This window comes from Hippopotamus amphibius, chromosome 13 (assembly GCF_030028045.1).
Source record: "Hippopotamus amphibius kiboko isolate mHipAmp2 chromosome 13, mHipAmp2.hap2, whole genome shotgun sequence".
Classification (NCBI taxonomy): domain Eukaryota; kingdom Metazoa; phylum Chordata; class Mammalia; order Artiodactyla; family Hippopotamidae; genus Hippopotamus; species Hippopotamus amphibius.
In genome coordinates, this window is record NC_080198.1 from 95,571,045 (window position 1) to 95,590,457 (window position 19,413).

General features: G+C 37.9%; 1 protein-coding gene across 4 annotated transcripts in view; it reads right to left on the reverse strand.

Moving 5' to 3' along the window:
- RAB28 (RAB28, member RAS oncogene family) overlaps positions 1-5,065 on the reverse strand; it is a 224,468-nt gene extending 219,403 nt beyond the window's left edge. For all 4 annotated transcript variants that reach the window (XM_057706378.1, XM_057706377.1, XM_057706375.1 and 1 more), the window contains exons 1-2: positions 4,785-5,065; positions 221-317 (exon numbers count right to left, since the gene is read on the reverse strand). In XM_057706378.1, coding sequence (XP_057562361.1) covers positions 221-317; positions 4,785-4,859 — 172 coding nt within the window. In that variant the 5' untranslated portion in view covers positions 4,860-5,065. The remainder of the gene's footprint in view (positions 1-220; positions 318-4,784) is intronic.
- Positions 5,066-19,413: the final 14,348 nt, after the last annotated feature.

Genomic DNA, 19,413 nt, shown 5'->3' on the forward strand with positions numbered 1-19,413 from the left:
GTTCAAAAACAGTGGGAGAGTGGGGAGTATATAAACTTTCTCCTTACACACGTAGACAGTTATGTCTTCATGGTAGATGCTGATGAAAGTTAACCTCCCTAAGACAGACTTACTGATTACGCATAGAAACAGCCCCAAAATTTATTTTACACATTTCTGCTTATGTCTCTTATTGTCAGATATGTACAGTTTTCTATGTCAAGACACTTTAGTCTCTTACCTGGCAACGTTATTCTTCTCAAAAAGAAATCCAGTCCTATAGTTTGTTTGTACTGCTTACCAAAAGTTTCTTGAGCAAAATACGTAGTTAAGGAGGTCTAAAAAATTGATGCACAGAATACCAAAATTAATGTCTTTGTTTTAGAAATGTAAACATTAAAATCACTACTAAATCTTATTAAGTAATCTTAATATTTATACTCGCATTAATCCAACAAGCAACTTTAAGCAGTTCTAATCAGTTACAAGGGGAAGAGGGGCTTAACATTCCACCAGGTAAATTTCACTTGCCAACCAGCTATCAGTGGCAACAACAGACTAATCGACTAAATCTCTTTAAATCCCCTGATTGTCAAGCTCCTACTCCTTGCTGGAAATTAGATTTTGAGATTTATCAACAGAGAAAACTAAAACAACATGATTAAAGATCTGAATCTTATATGTTCCTACATATCAGTTCAATACTTCAGAGAAGTTTCATTTCTGAGGTTAAACATCTGAGTAGTTTGTGCCCTCAGCCAACAAGAAGTAGAACTAATTAAGGAGAGGGAAGCCTGTTTACAGAATTTCATTTCTTTTTTTACCCTTAAGAAACGTCTCATTTTTCTCTATATTAAAAATGTTAAATGAAAATGATTCTATAGAATGACTGATAATATTCATCTTTTAAATTAATAAGTTGGTATTTTTAAGATTAATAGTAAGCAGACAAAAAAAAATATTGCATTCAACAACCATAAAGCTTAAAAATCACAAAAATATTATAACCAAATATATATCTACACCTTTTAAATAACAACGCAAAGCTACATTCAAAACTCTAGTTTCTTTAGAGTACCATTCTTACCAAAGCAAAAGAATAATCATTTGATTAACAACTAAAATAACTCAGTAACTCAAAAGCTTCTTAAACATTTTAAAAGCACTATTTATTTATTTGTAAACTTTCCCAAAAAGGAGAGAAAAGGAGCTTCACGACGCTTTTATGCTCTTCAAGACAGATTCCCAAAGTTAAGGAAAAACAGCCCCTTTTTATTTTAAAAGTTAAAATTAGATGTCAGCTCCTAAAGTTATGAAAACTAAGATAAAATTTCCAAGATAGCTTATTATAATTATGACATAACTACAGACTACAAACTTCAATCCTATTAAACAAAAAGACCTAAAATTCCTTTGACATAAGAACCATATTTTTCATATAAATGGCAATTTGCACACACTCACTCCAATTCTTTCAACATTTAAATACTCAGCATTTGTAAGAAATCACTAAAATATTTGGTAAAATATTTATTGAGCACCGTAAGAAAGATGTTCTGCTAGACCCTGAAAAATAAACTCATTATACCAAAATGAAAATTCATTTGGGTTCCTTGATAATATAAAAACTGAGAGATCAGTAAAGAAAAAGGTAAACATTCCTTTTTAAAGCCTTTTTTCATTTAGCCTTGCTTATGCCATTGAGCTTATTTAACTTAGAGCATAAAATCACTTGTGAAGAGGCTCAGAGTTCTAGAGAAAAATAATTAACACTACTTATACTATTACAGATATTTCAAAATGTTTAATATATAGGTGGCTGAAACACTTTATAAATCTAAGAGAAATTCAAGGCACATGGAACTTCAGCACAATATTTCTTTTCCTAAAAATCAAGACTTCTAGATTTTGAAAGCCCTACCCTCACACTTTTGAGGCAAACATAAAGCTAAAACTTTCACATTGGAATAGAGTACAATCTGTGAAAAGTACAGGTCATTGGGAACAAAGAATATTAAAATGGATACTTATATCATCTCCAGGTATCTTACTATAAAAATCAGAGGATCAACTAAATCAGTGGGAAGGCAGCACTTCCTCTTCAATTATCTAGATATTATACTATCTTTCTCACTCAATAATTTCTCAGAAGTCACTGTATAAATACCCTTCGTAAACAATTATGAGAACAACCATCTATCATATCTATAACTCTTTTTTCTAATTTTTTATAGTTTTTTTTGTTTGGTGAACTTTTGCTAACAATTTTTAACCATCTACATTTACTAATACTGTAAAGACACCACAAAACAATATTTTTCCTCAAAGAAAACCTTAAGAAATATACAATAAAATCCAAAGTATGAATCAAAACAGGAGAGAAATAGAAACACGTGTTAATAGGAGGAGGAGCTAAATATTTCTCGTATAAAATGTTTGTGGTCATCTCAATATTCTATTGCTTTTGTAAGGGTGTATAAAAACGCGCTGAGTTAGAACTAGCAAGAAAAACTGATGCTAGAAAAAAAGGCCAGGAGTTAAATCAGGATGCAAATAAGAATGAAAGAGAGGCTGAATTCATAAAAGAAAAGGACAGTAAAAGAAACAGAATGGGAATGCTGGGAGCTGCCAATAATATGCCAATAATCTGAAAACTGAATAGTGTATGGGAAAAAAATAAAAGCTTCATATATGAATAATGAAAAAAGGTTAGATTTCTGATGCTGGTATCCAGAAATTTCTGGCAGAAAAAAGTCTTTACCGTTTTAAAATAGATAAGTCAAGATAGCAAAGACTAAATCAGAACACCATAAAGAGTATTATTGTTCTCCTTCAAAGCAGAATGATAATCCTAACTCGATAATACAGAAGAGAAAAAAAATACGCTTTGTCATACACTAGATAGAATTTTAGACAGAGATGAAAAATCATAATTATTCACACTAAATTAGTAAAAAAGGAAAATTATGACAGGCTAGAAGAAAAACCTAGATAGAAAATTATGAGCAAATTTCAACTGAGAAATACATGTATGATAATGGAGGAATACTGGGAGAAAAAAATTAAAGAATTATGATAGGATGTAGGATAATGGATAACTGTGTCTTTTTATAAGTGTATTAATGTTATAGAGTCATTATAATTTTAAACAGGAAATAAATTCAGTTATGAGTTGACCATAAAAAGATTTAGGTAATGATAAATTAGAAGGCATTCAACAGAAAATACGGATGATGAGAAAACTATAAAAACTAAACTTAAATTTGTATTGAATAAGAGTGTGAGAAACAATGCTGATTTACTTAAAACAACTCATCCATTCAAAAAGTTGTTATAAGTGTACAAAAAGTCATATAAAGAAAACTGATCCCAAGTTCTTTTCTTCCTCAAAATGTTTAAAAGTAATCAGAGGATATTGTTTTTCCTCAATAATAAAAATCAATAACAAAATATCAGGGATGACAAGAAAGAAACTAACATTATTCTCCAAATGCTGCATATGAATGACACCTTTCCCCAGGGCCCTAGGAACTCAAATCTCAGAATCAAAGACAGGAGCAGCTGTGGAGTGCCAACTGCCAAGGAAGATGTATCGAGCAGTCGTCACCACAGAAACCAGGGTCCAAACTACACCAGGAACACGGAAACACGAAGCCGAAAATGGGAAACTGGTAACAAGAATAACCAGCGTTTCTGAAGCCTCTAGTTAGGAAAGGGGATGGAAGAAGAAAGGAGACAAACTAGCAACATTCCCTGAAAAAGTGTTGGCGCCACTGACAGGAGCGACAGGTGTGAAGGTTCCCCGGGCAGAGGCTCTTCACTTTATTTGGGGGCTGGATCAAGAACCCTTTCAGATCTTATGGACCGTCTCCAAAGAGCAAGGACCGGGCAACATGTATTTCATCTCAGGAGCTCCACAACCCTGGGTTAAAGACCTCTGCCTACGAGGTATGGGGACTGGCTGCCAGACACCCTCATGCACTCCATCTCATTCATTCAACCGACTGTCACTGAAGGATAGACTTTAGGGCAATGACCCCCTCTGTCATGCTAGCAGCTCTGCCCTCAGCATCCAGCCCACAATAGGAACTCAATGGATACTTGTTGAATGAATGTCTGTGTTGACAGGTGCTGTGCTGGGAAGAGAGGCGAACAGGCATGATGCTCTAAAACGGCAACTGCTATCTACTGAGTGCACATCATGTTCTGAAAGCTTTACGTAAACCTTCACATTGAATGTGGATTTGCACACTTCACCATTCAAGACGACCCCTATCCATATACCCATCTTACAGATGAAGCACAAACAGGATAGCAATGTGCCCTCCAACGATCCGACCAATAAATGATGGAGCCCAATTCTCTCACCCAGGGAATCTGATTCCAGAGTCAAGCTCTTGGGAGCTCCCAGCACGGTGGAGGCATCAGAAACCCGGAGGGGGGAGAAGGGGCAAAGTGTGACCTGGACTAAAGTAAAAAGAGGTAAGATGCCTTGGCCGACCCTTGCCAGTCCTCAGAGGCGAGACGCTGGAAAGCTTCCCAGAGAGGCGATACTGGCTCGTGTCTTGAAGAAGCAGGAGTTCGCCATCCACGCAAGGCTTAGGAAATGCCTTTTTTTTAATTTAGTGGGAGCTGGACAGCTCTCGTCGGACTTCACCAAGCTCCTGATTCGCGTCGGGCCCGAGCCCAGACGCCCCCGGGCCCGGGGCAAGGAGACGCCGGGGGGCGGGGAGGAGGCTGGGGGGCGTCGGGGCCGCACCGGGGTTCCCGCAGGCCTGGCACGGCGGGCCTGCTAGGGGACTGACCTTCCCGGAGGTGCCGTCCCCCAGCACGACGATTTTCAGTTGCCGGTCCTGGCTCTCCTCCTCAGAGTCCGACATGGTGTCCCAGGAACCAGGCCCGCCTCCCCCCGCCACCCACTCCCCCCCGAGGCAGAAGGAGAAAGGGAAGGAGGAGGTCTCCGGGGGCGGGGGAGAGGAGGAAAGGCGGCAGTGAGGGCAGCACCCCCCGCGCCGGTGTCTCAGCGGCCGCTGGAGCTGTCCGGGGAGGATCACTCGCCGGGCGCCATCTTGCCCACCTCCCCGCCCCCTGCTCGCGGCCCCGCCCCCCGGGCGCTACGTCGGGCGCGCTCCCCCCGCCTCTGCGCCAACCCGCGCCGACCGCGAGCCTCCCTGGCGGGCTGCGCCATCCGCCGGCCTGGGGAGAGGAGGCGTTCAAACCGAGCCCGGGAGACGCGGGGCTACCCTCTCAGGGACAGTCGGCAACAGAAACAAAGGGTGTGTGTCATTTAAGCTAGGCAGAAAAATAGGGGCAGTGTAGCGCGCAGACATGCTCTAAAATCCCCTTGTTTCCATTTCCCCCTGTGAAGGTCCCTGAAGCGAATGGTTTAGCCCGACGAGGCGGGAGGGTGGGGGGGACGCCAAGGCTGCGCGCCGCGGTTGTCATGGAAACCAGGACCCGAGGAGAGGCTGCGGGGCGGGGGACGCCGGTTGCCAGGCGGAGCGCGCGGAGGCGGGGCCTCTGGAGCAGTGTGAGCGGCTGGGGTCGCGCCCCCGGAAGAGCGGCGGCGCGGTGGAGGAGGGGGCGGTCGCAAAGGACCTAAGGGCGGCGGGGCGGCGGGGCGGCGTGGCATGTAGCTCCGGTGCTGTCTTCTTGTTTTCTCCTCTCGAACCTTGGGTTTACTCCTCCAGACGGCGGAATCCGATAGTTTTCATTCAGGAAGCACTTAAGCTAGAGCGGCAGTTCTCAAAAGTGTGATCCGGGGAACCCTGAGGGTCCGGATAAAATCAACACTATTTTCCTAATCATTTTGTTTTCCTTTCTCACATTCATGATCTCACAAACTTACCTAGCTGTTTTCTAGAGCATGCATGACGTGTGTGACGTCACTCTGACAGCTAAGGGAGCAAACATTTCTCAATATTCATTTTAATGCAGTAACGAGAGCTACAGCTTACATAAACAAAAGCTCTTTGGGGTCCACGATAATTCTTAAGAGTTTAGAGGGGGCCTTGAACCCCAAAAGTTTGGGAACTGCTTTCCTGGATGGATGATTTCAGTCCAGTAGGGGTGGGTAAAAGACTTAATTGTAAATTTCAGTATAATGAGATAAATTGGACAATATTAATGCTGAGCTACTATGTCTGTCTCCTTGTTCGTTACTTTGCATGGGTTATCACGTTCACGCCTCATGGGAACCCTATAAAGTAGGTAGAATTATCTCATTTCACAAATGAGGACGTTTAAGTCACAAAAAGCTTAGCTCAGAGGCAGTAGTCCTGGAAAGAATACGGGAATTCAACTGGGAAAGCAGTACAATGTTAAGAAGTACCCAACCCTGGCAGCAGCACTGAAGTTGTAATCACAGATCTGCACTTATTAGATGTGTGACTTTGAGCCACAATTTCCTTATCTATAAAATAGAGGCACTACCTCCTTTATAGGGTTGAGAATTAAATGAAGTAACCGCTGCAAAGTAGCATAGCACAATGCCTGGCATGTAATAAGCATTCAATACTAATCAATATAATTATCACCTTCATCGTCATCATTAGACTTGGTCCATATTGGAGCATCACTGCTTTCTATCCATGTTACCTTAAACAGGGTACCTATGTAGAGCCTTAGTTCCTTCAACTGTAGATAGGGCTGCCCACAACAGTCACCACCCAGTTGCTATTAGATCCCAGTTCTTTCCCTACTCTCCATCACCACTGCCACCAGCAACAACAACTTTCTACATCACTGGATGTGTTAATGAGAATTAGAAGAAAATGTTAAGTGAAAGAGCTTTGCAAAGTCCATTGTAAATGTTAGGTTGAGGAATCTGCTTCTAATGAGGACAGATTTAACCCCTTCTTATCCGTGAGGTCAATTAATGTGGCAGCAATTGGCTTTTCCACTCTTACTTAATGGAAATGGTTACATTGTGACCCAGTTTGACCAATGAGACAGAAAAGGATGTCTTTTGGGAGACATCTGGGAAAGATTTTCATCTCTGATTTAAAAAAAGAAGAAAAGAATAAAGGAGATGCAGAAGGAAAGCTCTCCCCCTCCCTTCCTCTGCTATCATTATTTGGGTGAGGACATAATGCTTGAAGCGGCTACAGCCTTCTACACCCTACCTTCCAGGCTTCTTGTTATGGGGAATAAATCTAAGGTACTTTAGTTACGTATTCCATTACTTGCAGACAAAAACATCCCAACTGGCACAAATACTTTGGCTAAAAACTAGATTTAGTTAAGGCCATTGGACTGATTTTTATGTGTGGTTTCAAACTTTGCATTTTCTAATCACCAATTTCCTAGACAACAGCTTTGATGGAGAGACATTATTTATTTGGATATGGATTCATCCCTGAGACAGTATTGCTACATGAAACAAAAAGCCAACTGCATTCTCTAGTGACCATATTTTCACATCTATGGCAAGATTCCAGGTTGCAAATTAGATTTGAAGACTTGGAGCATGTATATAAATTAAAGAGAAATGAGAATCTTTTTTCAGTGGTCCTAAAACTAATACATTAACAAAATGCTTAGAAGGAATTCTCTGGCAGTCCAGTAGTTAGGATACCACATTCTCACTGCTGAGGGCCTGGGTTCAATCCCTGGTCAGGGAACTAAGATACCACAAGCCACAAGGTGTGGCAAAAAAAAAAAAGAAAGAAAAAGAAAAAGAAGGAAAAAAACACCTTAGGTAAGAATTCTGGAAATTTCCAAAAAACCTGGGGTTCTTTAGATAGTAAGAAGTAAAATTAGTTACACAAGATAAACCTGTCTATCTGTAAAACTGCCTTCCCACCTAATTTTACAATATCTTTTCTAGTATTCCTAACAGGTGACAAACCAAACTTTGTTGGAATACATCCTGATTCAAGGAGTTTATTCCTTCATGAAGCAGCTTGGACTATGGACAGATAGGCCTGTTTATCAGAATATTCTTTCTGAGATGAGCTGAAGTCTCTCACTAAAAATTCCCATTAATGGTATTGGATTTGACTTCTGGAATAAAACAGAACTTCCAGACTCTAAAGGAAGGTCTTCAAATTGATTACCTATAATTAATGATTGATCTGACAAATACTAAGTGAATGCATACTGTGTGCCAGGCCTTCTTGCTCACAACTCTTCTGAGCAATGAGCACACACATACAAGGGCTCTGCTCCCATAGAACTTGCAGTTTGGTGGAGAGGTATAGTAGGCTAAAGATATCAGGTCCCAGTCCCTGTTTTCTGTTTGACCCAGACAGAAAAAGAGAAGGCAGGATGATCACAGAAGCAGAGACTGGAGTGAGGCAGCCACATGCCAAGGAATACTGGCAACCACCAGCAGCTGGAAGAGGCTGAGAATGAGTTCTCTCCCTGGAGCCTCCAGAGAGAGTGCAGGCCTGGCAACACCTTGACCTCAGTCCAGTGAACACTGGCTTAGGGCTTCCAGCCTCCAAAACTGTGAGAGAATACACTGATGTTGTCTTAAGCACCACAGTTATGGTCATTTGTTACAATGACCACAGGAGGAACATAAAAACTTAATAAATCAACAGGAAAATTTCAGATTCAGATAAAAATGTACTATAAAAAAAAGGTCCTAAAACAGCTGATGGATGGGATAAAGAGTAAAAATATCTGAATATTTTTATTCATCACCAATGAATATGAGAAAATAGTGGATCAGCAAGTAAACTGATTTCTAAAACCATGGATCTCTGCTACCATCTCAACAAAGCCAATACTCATCCATTAGTTTTCTTTCACTTTTCCCCAATATCTCATAATTTTGAAGATGCAGAGCTTAGGACTAAAGTTCTAAGTAAATACAGATTTGGAAATAAAGATAAAATATGATTAAGATCACGAATAATTAGGGAAATGCAAATCAAAACCAGAATGAGATATCACCTCACACCTGTTAGAATGGCCATTATCAAAAAGGCAAGAAATAACAAATGTTGCTAAGGACGTGGAGAAAAGATAACCCTCATACATTTTTGATGGGAATGTAAATTGGTACAGCCACTATGAAAAACAGTATGGAGATTCCTCAAAAAAATAAAGACTAGAAGTACCATATGATCCTCCTACGCCACTTCGGGGTATTTATCCAAAGAAAACAAAAACACTAATTAGAAAAGATACATGCACCCCTAAGTTCATTGCAGCATTATTTACGATAGTCAAGATATGGCAACAAATTAAGTGTCCATCAATGGATGAACCGATAAAGAAGATGTGAGATACATGTCGCGTGTGGAATATTATTCATTCATTAAAAAAAAAAAAGATGAAATCTCTCCATTTGTGACAACATGAATGGACCTTGAGGATATTATGCTAAGTGAAATGTCAGATGGAAAAAGGCAAATACCATATGATTTCACTCGTGGAACATAAGAAACAAACAAAGCAAAATAAATGAACCAAACAAAAGCAAACACGTAAATACAGAGAACAGAGTGGTGGTTACCAGGTGGGAAGGGGCAGGGTGGGGGGTAGGTAAGGTGAAATGGGGAAAGGGGATCAACTGTACTGCGAGGGATGGAAACTAAATTTTTAGTGGTGAACACACTGTAGTGTGTACAGAAGTCAAAATATAATGTTGTACACGTGAACTTGCATAATGTTACAAACCAATGTCACCTCAATGAAAAAAGAAAAAAAGAAAAGAAATATTGTTGAGTAAGGCAAAAATGGTCATGTTCCTAGCTTGTACACTTGACATTGCTGTATTTCTGCTGAAAACCTAAGAAAAACATAGAAATGACCCCCCAAACCTATTGGTTTATTGAACTCCTAGAGGACAAATATAAGCCTCTTTTCCTAATTCTCTTCTCCCTTGATTGTATATATGTATACATATGTGTGTGTGTATATGTAACCACCACCTAGATCAAGATATAGAACAATTCAGAATCCAGCAAGTTGCCTTGTGCCATCTCTCATTACCTCCTCAAAGGTAACTATTATTCTGACCTCTAGCACTGTAGTTTTACCTGTTTTTGAATTTCTAGAAATAGACTCCATAGATCACATCAAGTAATAATAATTAAGATGTAGCGTATTTATTATTTCCTGAATAGACAAACTGACCATGATAACAAAATGGAGAGCCATGAAATAGGCTCTCACATACTTGGAACTTTGATATATGACAAATTACATATGACAGTAGATAAAAAGGGGGATAAGGTGATAGTTGGAAAGCATATATGAAAAGAACTGAAATTGGAATTCTTACATTTCATCACACAGACACATGCACACACACACATGCACAATTCCAGTGGAATTAAGAATATAAATGTGAAGAACAAAAGTTAAATAATTTGAGGTGACTCTATTTCTTATCTTGGGATAGAGAAGGATTTCTTGAACAAGACACAAAGAATTAATAATAAAAAATAATATAAAGAAATTCACATTAAAATAAAAAACTCCCCCATTAAAAGATACCATAAAGAAAGTGAAAGTGTAAGTCACAAACTAGGAGCAGATTCTTTCAATACATAAAACGTACAACCAATTGATATTCTGAATATATAAAGAAGTACAAATCAATAAGAAAAATATCCAACAGAAAAATGAACAAACAACATGCAAAAAAGTTCAACCTCCTTAATATAACCAGAGAAACACACACACAAAAAGAGCTTAATGAAATGCGGTTTTAAATCCAATACTTTAGCAAAATTAAGAAGTCCAACAATATGTGTATTAGCCAAGAAAATAGAAACCACATAGTTATGTCATCAGAGAGAATTTAACATAGGGAATTTGTTCTTTGGTATTAAGGACTGAAAAGAAAGAAAGGAAGGAAGGAAGGAAGGAAGGAAGGAAGGAAGGAAGGAAGAGAAAGAAAGAAAGAAAGAAAGAAAGAAAGAAAGAAAGAAAGAAAGAAAGAAAGAAAGAAAGAAAGAAAGAAAGAAAGAAAAGAAAGGAAGGAAGGAAGGAAGGGGGAGAGAGAGAGAGAGAGAAAGAAAGAAAGAAAGAAAGAAAGAAAGAAAGAAAGAAAGAAAGAAAGAAAGAAAAGAAAGAAAGAAAGAGAAAGGAAGGAAGAAAGAAAGAAAGAAAGAAAAGAAAGGAAGGAAGGAAGGAAGGGGGAGAGAGAGAGAGAGAGAAAGAAAAAGAAAGAAAGAAAGAAAGAAAGAAAGAAAGAAAGAAAGAAAGAAAGAAAGAAAGAAAAGAAAGAAAGAGAAAGAAAGGAAGGAAGAAAGGAGGAGACAGAAAGAGGAAAGAAAGAAAGAAAAAGAAAGGAGAGAGACAAAGAAAGAGGAAAGAAAGAAAGAAGGAAGGAAGAAAAGGAAGGAAGGAAGGAAGGAAGGAAGGAAGAAAGAAAGAAAGAAAGAAAGAAAGAAAGAAAGAAAGAAAGAAAGAAAAAGAAGGAAAGAAAGAAAGAAAGAAAGAGAAAAAGAGAAAGAGAAAAAAGAAAGAGAAAGAAAAAGAAAAAGAAAGAAAGAAAAAGAAAGAAAGAAAGAAAGAAAGAAAGAAAGAAAGAAAGAAAGAAAGAAAGAAAGAAAAAGAAAGAAGGAAAGGAAGGGAGGGAGGGAGGGAGGGAGGGAACACTGAGGTAACACAAAGTTAATTACTACCCCTCACACTGGGAGGACCAAAGGAAGAGGCTAATGTTAGGCTACCCTAACATTAAAGCTTGAAGGAGAAGACCTGAGGAGTTGGGATTCAGGCTTCTGCTTTAATGCTGCTATTCTTCAGGAATGTAGGGGAAGAACTCAAGGACCTAAGAGTCAAAATTCTGAGGAAGAAGCTCCACTGGCTGCTACTGGCTGTGCTTCTGAAGATCAGTAGAGGGGCCCCACAGAGCTGGAACTCACTTCTGAGGAGAGAAAACTGTCCCACTGCTTCTGATGCCCCTGAGTGAGCACAATGAGGCTGATTCTAAGAGTGTGGGAAAAAGCTGGAAACTGGCAATAACCACCCCTATAACCAGTCTCTGCTACTGAGGTGAAATGCCATTGTTGGAAGAACACTGATTGGAAAATATCACACAAACAGGAAAGAAAGCCCCTTCTGTCTCTTCCTACTTTCCAAACTCCCTCTAGTGCCCCTTGCCACTGGCAGAAACTAAAAGGAAGCAAGCTAGAAAAAGAGTGATGTAGTTTGCAGAGTACTAGTTAAGTCAGTACAGAAGGTGGGTTTGGAGCTTAAAGACAAAACCTTTACAACCAACACAACACTAATTGTTAAGGAGGATGTGGACCAACAGGAACTCATACATTTCTTGTAGAGAGTGCATGGAACCACTTTAGAAGACATTTTGTCATTATTTTGTAAAGTTAAGGATCTCCCTAACCTAGGGCCCAGCAATTCTACACCGAGGTATATACCTTGAAAAATCCCATACATACATGCACCAGGAGAAATGTGCAAGGATTTTCATAAGCTCGTTTCATTTGAGAAATCATCCAAAGATCCTTCAAGAGCAAAATGAATAGATTTTGGTATAGTCACATACAGAGCTATTATGCAGCAGGGGAAAATGAATTACAGCTATCTGGATTAATCTTAGAAATATAATATGGAGTAAAAAAAAAAAGCTCATCACAAAGGATTACATAGAGCAGGATACCATATTTATAAAGCTCTTAAATAAGAGCTCAAAACTAAATGTATATACATCTCAGTATGAACATGTATGATGAAAATTATTCAAAAAGATAATAGTAAACCTAAAATTCTAGTTAATTCAAGATGGGCGTAAGAAGGTGGATGTGATAGGAGAGGAACAGTCATATTGGGGATTAAGTCTTCAACATATAAATTGTGTCTCCCTCCTTCAAATACCTATGTTGAAGCCCCTTCCCCCCAATGTGACTGTATCTGGAGATGGGGCTTCTAGGAGGTAATTAAGGTTAAATGAGATCATAAGCGTGGAGTCCTAATCCCACAGGATTTGTAGACTTATAAGAAGTAGGGAGAGAGAGCAAGCTATGTCTCTTCACACCCACACATACTGAGGAAAGGCCATGTGAGAACAGAGCGAGAAGGCAGTCGTCTGCATGGCAGGAAGAGAGCCCTCACCAGAAACTGAGCCTGCCAAATCTTGATCTAGGACTTCTAGCCTCCAAAATGGTGAGAAAATAAAATTCTGTTATTTAAGCTGCCCAGGCCACAGTATTTTGTTATGGCAGCCCAAGCTGACTAAAAAAGATTTTGGACACAATGCAGTCCAAAGTTATATCTAAAAGAAAAATAATTGGTAACTGCCTAATTTTTAAGTATTAGAAAGAGATGAGAACTTACAGATTTTTAAAATATTATTAAACTATCATAATTAAAATTATGTAGAATAGGCAGTGGAATAAATAGCTGGATTCCTTCAATAGAAAAGTTTAGAAAGGTTCCAATATATCAAGAAATTCAGTGGATAGTAAGGGGGGAGTTTATCTCTAATCCGTGGGGAAACCATGGTGCTGCTCACGGTGTTGGTTTTTTTAATAAATTTATTTATTTATTTATTTATTTATTGGCTGTGTTGGGTCCTCATTGCTGCACGTGGGCATTCTCTAGTTGCGGCCAATGGGGGCTACTCTTTGTTGCAGTGTGCGGGCTTCTCATTGCAGTGGTTTCTCTTGTTGCGGGGCACAGGCTCTAGAGTGCAGGTTCATGTGACACATGGGCTTTAGTTGCTCCGCAGCATGTGGGATCTTCCCGGACTAGGGCTCAAACCCGTGTCCTCTGCATTGGCAGGAGGATTCTTAACCACAGCGCCACCAGGGAGGTCCCAACAGTGTCAATTTTTAAAACTGAAAGTCTACCTCATCCCTTACTCCAAAGTGAATTCCACATGAAATTAAAGCATTTTTTGGAAGCCGTAACAAACTAGAAAAAAATAGGTAAATGTTTATAGCCTGGAGTGGAAATAACTCATTTAAGTATGCATGAAGCTCAGTCAAAAAATTAAATACTTATAATATGTGTACATAAAATTCTAAACATTCATGTGGCAAAGAGTACCATTAGGATCATATAAGCTTCCACAAAAGGTTAGATGAGGAAAACTAGAAAAGCTAAACATAGTATTTTTTAATCTATTTGAAATTATCAGAGAATTACCAAATTATGACATGAGTAATTATGGGGCTAAGAAGAAGGAAGCCCCAAGATCAGAAGCCCGAATTGAGGACCATTCTTCCCAGGAGGTATCTGCTCATTCAAGAGTAGAGTTGAGAGAGAGAGGATAAGCAGTGCTTTTAACAGTCTCATAAAGCTGGGAGAAGAAAGGGCAAACAATAAAGGTCAAGGCACATCACGAAGGAGGAACCTTTGTAAACCATCCCCCATTCTTTGGGTTAAGAAGTTCCTGAAAAGCTACATCTTAGGAGTTAGGGTGGGTGAACTGGAAATAGATCACCTCCACAGAAATTGAAGCCAATTTTTGCGTTATTTCAGTTCCTCATTGAACTAAGGTGATCTGGGTTCCTAGTACCTCCGAGTAAGCTACTGGAAACAAAGCTCTAGTCTCTCCGCAGGGGTATCAAATTATCTCTACAATTTTTCATCATCAATATCTAGCACTCCATCAAAAACTTGGTATATGAGGAGCAAGATTTTGTGACTGAAAATCAAGAGAGATTGTGAATAATAGAAGTAACTGACAGAGATCCAGATAATGGAGATATAAAATATGGTCGTTAAATAGCTGATATGTGTGAGGGTTTACATGATGAGATTGAGAATTTGGTCAGGAAGTTGAAAAATGTAAAAGAGATCCAAGTGGAAATTAGCAATAAAAAATACAATAACGGAAATTATCCTGATGAATATGTTTAACAGCAGGTTAGACACAGTTGAAGAGAGAAATAATAAGGCAGAAGATGAATCAGAAGATAATATCTGGACGGAAGGACACGAAGACAGTGAGAAAGAAATAAAAATCAGGTAAATGCAAAGAAAAACCACATTGAGCTACCACTACAGCCTCACCAGAATGGCAAAATTACAAAGACTGACATTGTCAGGTGTGGAAGATGTGGAGTCTTTAACGTTCCATGCACTGCTGGTCAGAGTATAAATTTCTAAAACCCCTTCAGCAACCTGTTTGGCATCATCTACTAAAGTTGGATATATATGTCCTGTAGTCCAATAATTTCATTTCTTAGTATCTATCCAACCAAGACGCATCAAAGACATGCACAAGAATGTTCACAGCAGCATTATTCATAATACTCCAAAACTGGAACATATCGAAATGTTCATCAACCATTGAATTGTGGTATACTCACACAATGGGGTGTCACGCAGCAATGAAAATGAATGTTACTACATTTACAGTACGGAAGAAGTGCCATCAATACAACGTGGGATGAAAGAATCCAGACACGAATGAGTACATCCTCCATAATTCCCTGTATATAAAGTTGAAAAAAAAAATCTGCGGTATTAGACATCAAAACAATGGTTACCTCTGGGGAGGAACAAGTGTGTTACGATGAAGACCAGGGCACAAGAGAAGGTTTCCAAGCACTGGTATCACTATTTTTCTTTACTTGGCTGGTGGAGATATGGGTCTGTCCATTTTCTTAGACTTTACTAAGTTATATTCTTAACATTAGGGCAATTTTCTATATGTTATTCTTAAATTAAAACTCTAAATATACACATATGTGGTTGATAGTAAAATTAAATCTAGACAAATATAAGCTGTTATTTATAGCCATTCATAGTAGCAAGATTATAGAGAACTATCCCTTTTCGTGTTATATATTTCTGTATTTTATGAATTTTTTACAGCGAACATGAGTGTGTTGTAATCAGGAAAAAAAAACATGAAAAAATACATCAATAACAACAAAAGACTAAATAGTTACCTACAGTCCGTTTTCACAGTGAGCAGATGAGGACTTTTTTGTGTGATAAGAAGATTCCACTAATATAGAAAACCTGTTAGTTTCATAATCATCTAAGAGCCTTTGTTTGAAAAGAAAAAAAAAATTTTGTTTGTAACAGAACCCCAGGCTGGTGTGTGAGCTGCAATTTCCCAGCTGTCCACAGTTCTGCCTCATTGCTTGGGGATGTGCTTCATTGATTCCTAAAGCATAGCTCCAGACAAAACCCAAAATTTGTGAAGCAGGAGAGTTCTCAAATCACCTCCACAGCTGTGAAAACCAGCCCCATCACAACTTACCAGTGAGTCTGGCATGGTTAAATAAGGTAATACTTGTGGAAATGGTTTGAAAAATTAGAAGTTATGGCATAAATGCAAAACATTATTTGAAACTTGATTGTGGAAGCTTTGGCGATGTGAATTTCCCTGACCATCAAGAACTAACATAGAGAATTCAGTGAGTTTTAAGGAAACTCTGCATTTCCAGATTCCATCAACTGGCAGTGGTAGAAATGTTCTCCAGGACATAATATCCTTTCCTTTGATCCCTTCGGAAACCTTGTTTCACACGCCTCTCCTTTATAGCATAACTGCTATGCCTGTAATGGCCTCATCACTGGATCATCTGGGTTTCTGGTTTATCTACGTTTTTAAAATTAGGTTTCAGACATTCAGACAAATAAGATGATATTATAAAACATGATTGTAACTTTGGGATAGCATTTCCCAAAAGCAAGTTCTTTGGGACACTAGTCCCATTGAATTGCTGCTCAAATAAAGTTTGGAAACAGGCTACAGCTACCCCACTTCTGGAAAGTGACAGTGCACTTGAGCATGGCAAACTCTGAGGGATATTGCAATAAACACTCTCTTTGGACATTTTAAACTCAAAATTTCCCGAACTTCTTTGACCAAAGTAATATTTTACTGAAATCACATAAAACTAATGTTGTATAAAACATTATTTCAGAAACTCTACTTTAAAACTAAAAAATTCCAGGAGAGAAGGAAATCTCAAAAGCAGTTAAGATTTTCAATACTTCAATCTTCATTATACAAAGTTCATATAGACAAGACTTAAATTTCTCCTTGTGTATATGGCGAGTCCAATCTATTGATATGCAAATGTTTGATTCAGAATGTATTATAGTTTTCTCAGTGCTTTTGTTCATTGTAACTGAAGTAAATTAGCATCATAAGAACATGAAGAGCTATGCAAGCAGAGTAGTTCAAGCACTGGCCTAAATTCAAAAAGATCTGATTTTCATTTGTAGTCATGTTTATGACTTTGAACAAGTAATTTAAATTCTGTGAGTTTCAGTTTCCTCATCTATAAAATACAGATTATAGTAATATTCTTTCTTCACAGGATTGTTATAAAGCTTATCAATAATATACGTATGTATACAATGCTTAGTATAACAACAAATCTGTTAGAGACTATTATTAAAGTGTCTCATTTTGATATCAAATAAGCACATTAGAATATAAATATTCAAATGAGTTTTGCCTACAAAACAAAGTCACCATGGCAAGCTATACAGTTAAACCAGTGATGCTAATATTTTTAAAATATCTTTTTTGAAAGGTGAGTAAACAGAGAGTAAGCTTTCTGACTAAATATGGATAAATTAAAGTCTGGTGTGACATAAGAAACATTTTTCTAAAAATATAGTTGAATTCAATAAAGGCATTTGATATAGTCTCTGAATATGAAAAGCCATGGATTAATACTACATGCTGTGTGATGATTAATTTTGAAAAACTAAGAAGAGAAGAGACTGTACCTCAAGACTGAAACATAGAAATCCTGCCTGAGTTTCCAGGCTGCTGGCCTACCTTAAAAATTTTGGATGTGCCAGTCTCCCACAGTCATGTGAACCAATTCTATAAAGTCAGTCTCTCTCTGTCTCTCTCTACACACACACACACACACACACACACACACACACACACAAATGGTTGTGTTTCTCTGCAGAACCCTGACTGATACACATTGTGAGGGTTACAAAGTAGAATTATGACTTCATCGGATTAGTATTTATGCTATCTTTGCATTTAAAAGTATTCCTCTTTTTTTGAGTGCCCATTATGAACCAGACACTTTATGAGGAATGTGAATATACATGATCTAATTTCACTATCATAATGATCCAACAAACTAAAAAGTAGTAGATCTTAAATTATTGTATATTACATCTTATAAAATTGCTTTACAGAACATAAGACCCGAAAAAAGGGGGGTAGAAATGTAGAAAGAACAAAGCAGGAAATAAGGGAATGTGGAAATGAAAAAAATAATGCAAGAAAAAAATTATTCTGAAAATCTATTGTCATTTACTCAAGAAACATTTTGAGTTATCTGGGGTTGAGGATAAATAGCTTTTTTTTCAAAGAAAGTTCAATTGTGGTATAGTAGAATAAAGTACAACTTTCCCTAATTACTCAACAGTCTACTACCCCATGGGATAAACATAAAAATTGTTTAAGAATATATACTGGAAAGGTATGGAATAAAATAGTCATAAAACATGAGTTTAATTTCAGCTCTACTTATTACTAGCTTGGAGGCCTTGGGTAAGTCTCTTAGGCTCAGTAATAGAAGTAAGAGTAAGCACCTCACAAGAGTACTATGAGGACCGAATTAAATGCCAGTATTTTAAAGAACTCTGTAGACTACACAAGGAGGTACAAATACTCGTTTTTTGTTAATTTGAGCTTCCTAGCTATTATATCTTCATTTATCCTACAGTTTACTTAATACAGCAGAGATAGACTTGAAAAGAGGCTAAATTTCTGCTTCTAGCAGTTTTGCGAACTATATGAAGTTCTCCCAACATAAAACTAAAGACTTTCAAAAAATTACACTTTTTTTTTAAATGGAACTTTAAGAATTGAAAGTTACAATCATTGAAATGAAAATCCTAGTAAATGGATTAAGTAGTATATTTGAAATGACTCAGTAACTGGAAGACATATAATCAAATTATCCAGAATATAACACAAATATATCAGGAGACTTTTTTTAAATGAAAGAGGGATTAACAAACATGGAAAATAAGATAAGATGGTATAACACAATCAGAGCTGGAGAAAGAGGAATGAGTAGATGTGGAAGAAGCAATATTCTACAAGGTTAAGCCTGAGGATTTTCCAAAACTAATGAAAGACATTAAAATGCAGATAGAGAAAACACAATCTAATAAATGGAATAATAGAAACTGACACCCAGATTCACTGTGATAACAATTCATAACCTGACAAAGACCCCCAAAATTTTTATCATGTTATATTTTATATACCAATCATAGACTCATATTGATTTATTTTCTTGTAATCAGGAAAGTACAAAATAATAATGTATTACAATGCCACATTTAATTGTTACTTTTAAAGCTTTTGGAGTTTCTCTTGTGTTTTGTTTCCTTTCTCTCTCCCTGTCTGTATCAGGCCAATTCATGACTTGCTGGAATCGCATACCACAGAGCATTTTTGCCAACTATTTATGTTCTTTCCTTACTTAGGTAAAGTAAATCCCATACTTTCTCAGTGGGGTTAAGGTCAAGACTCAGAGGGGAGCCACTCCTTCCTAA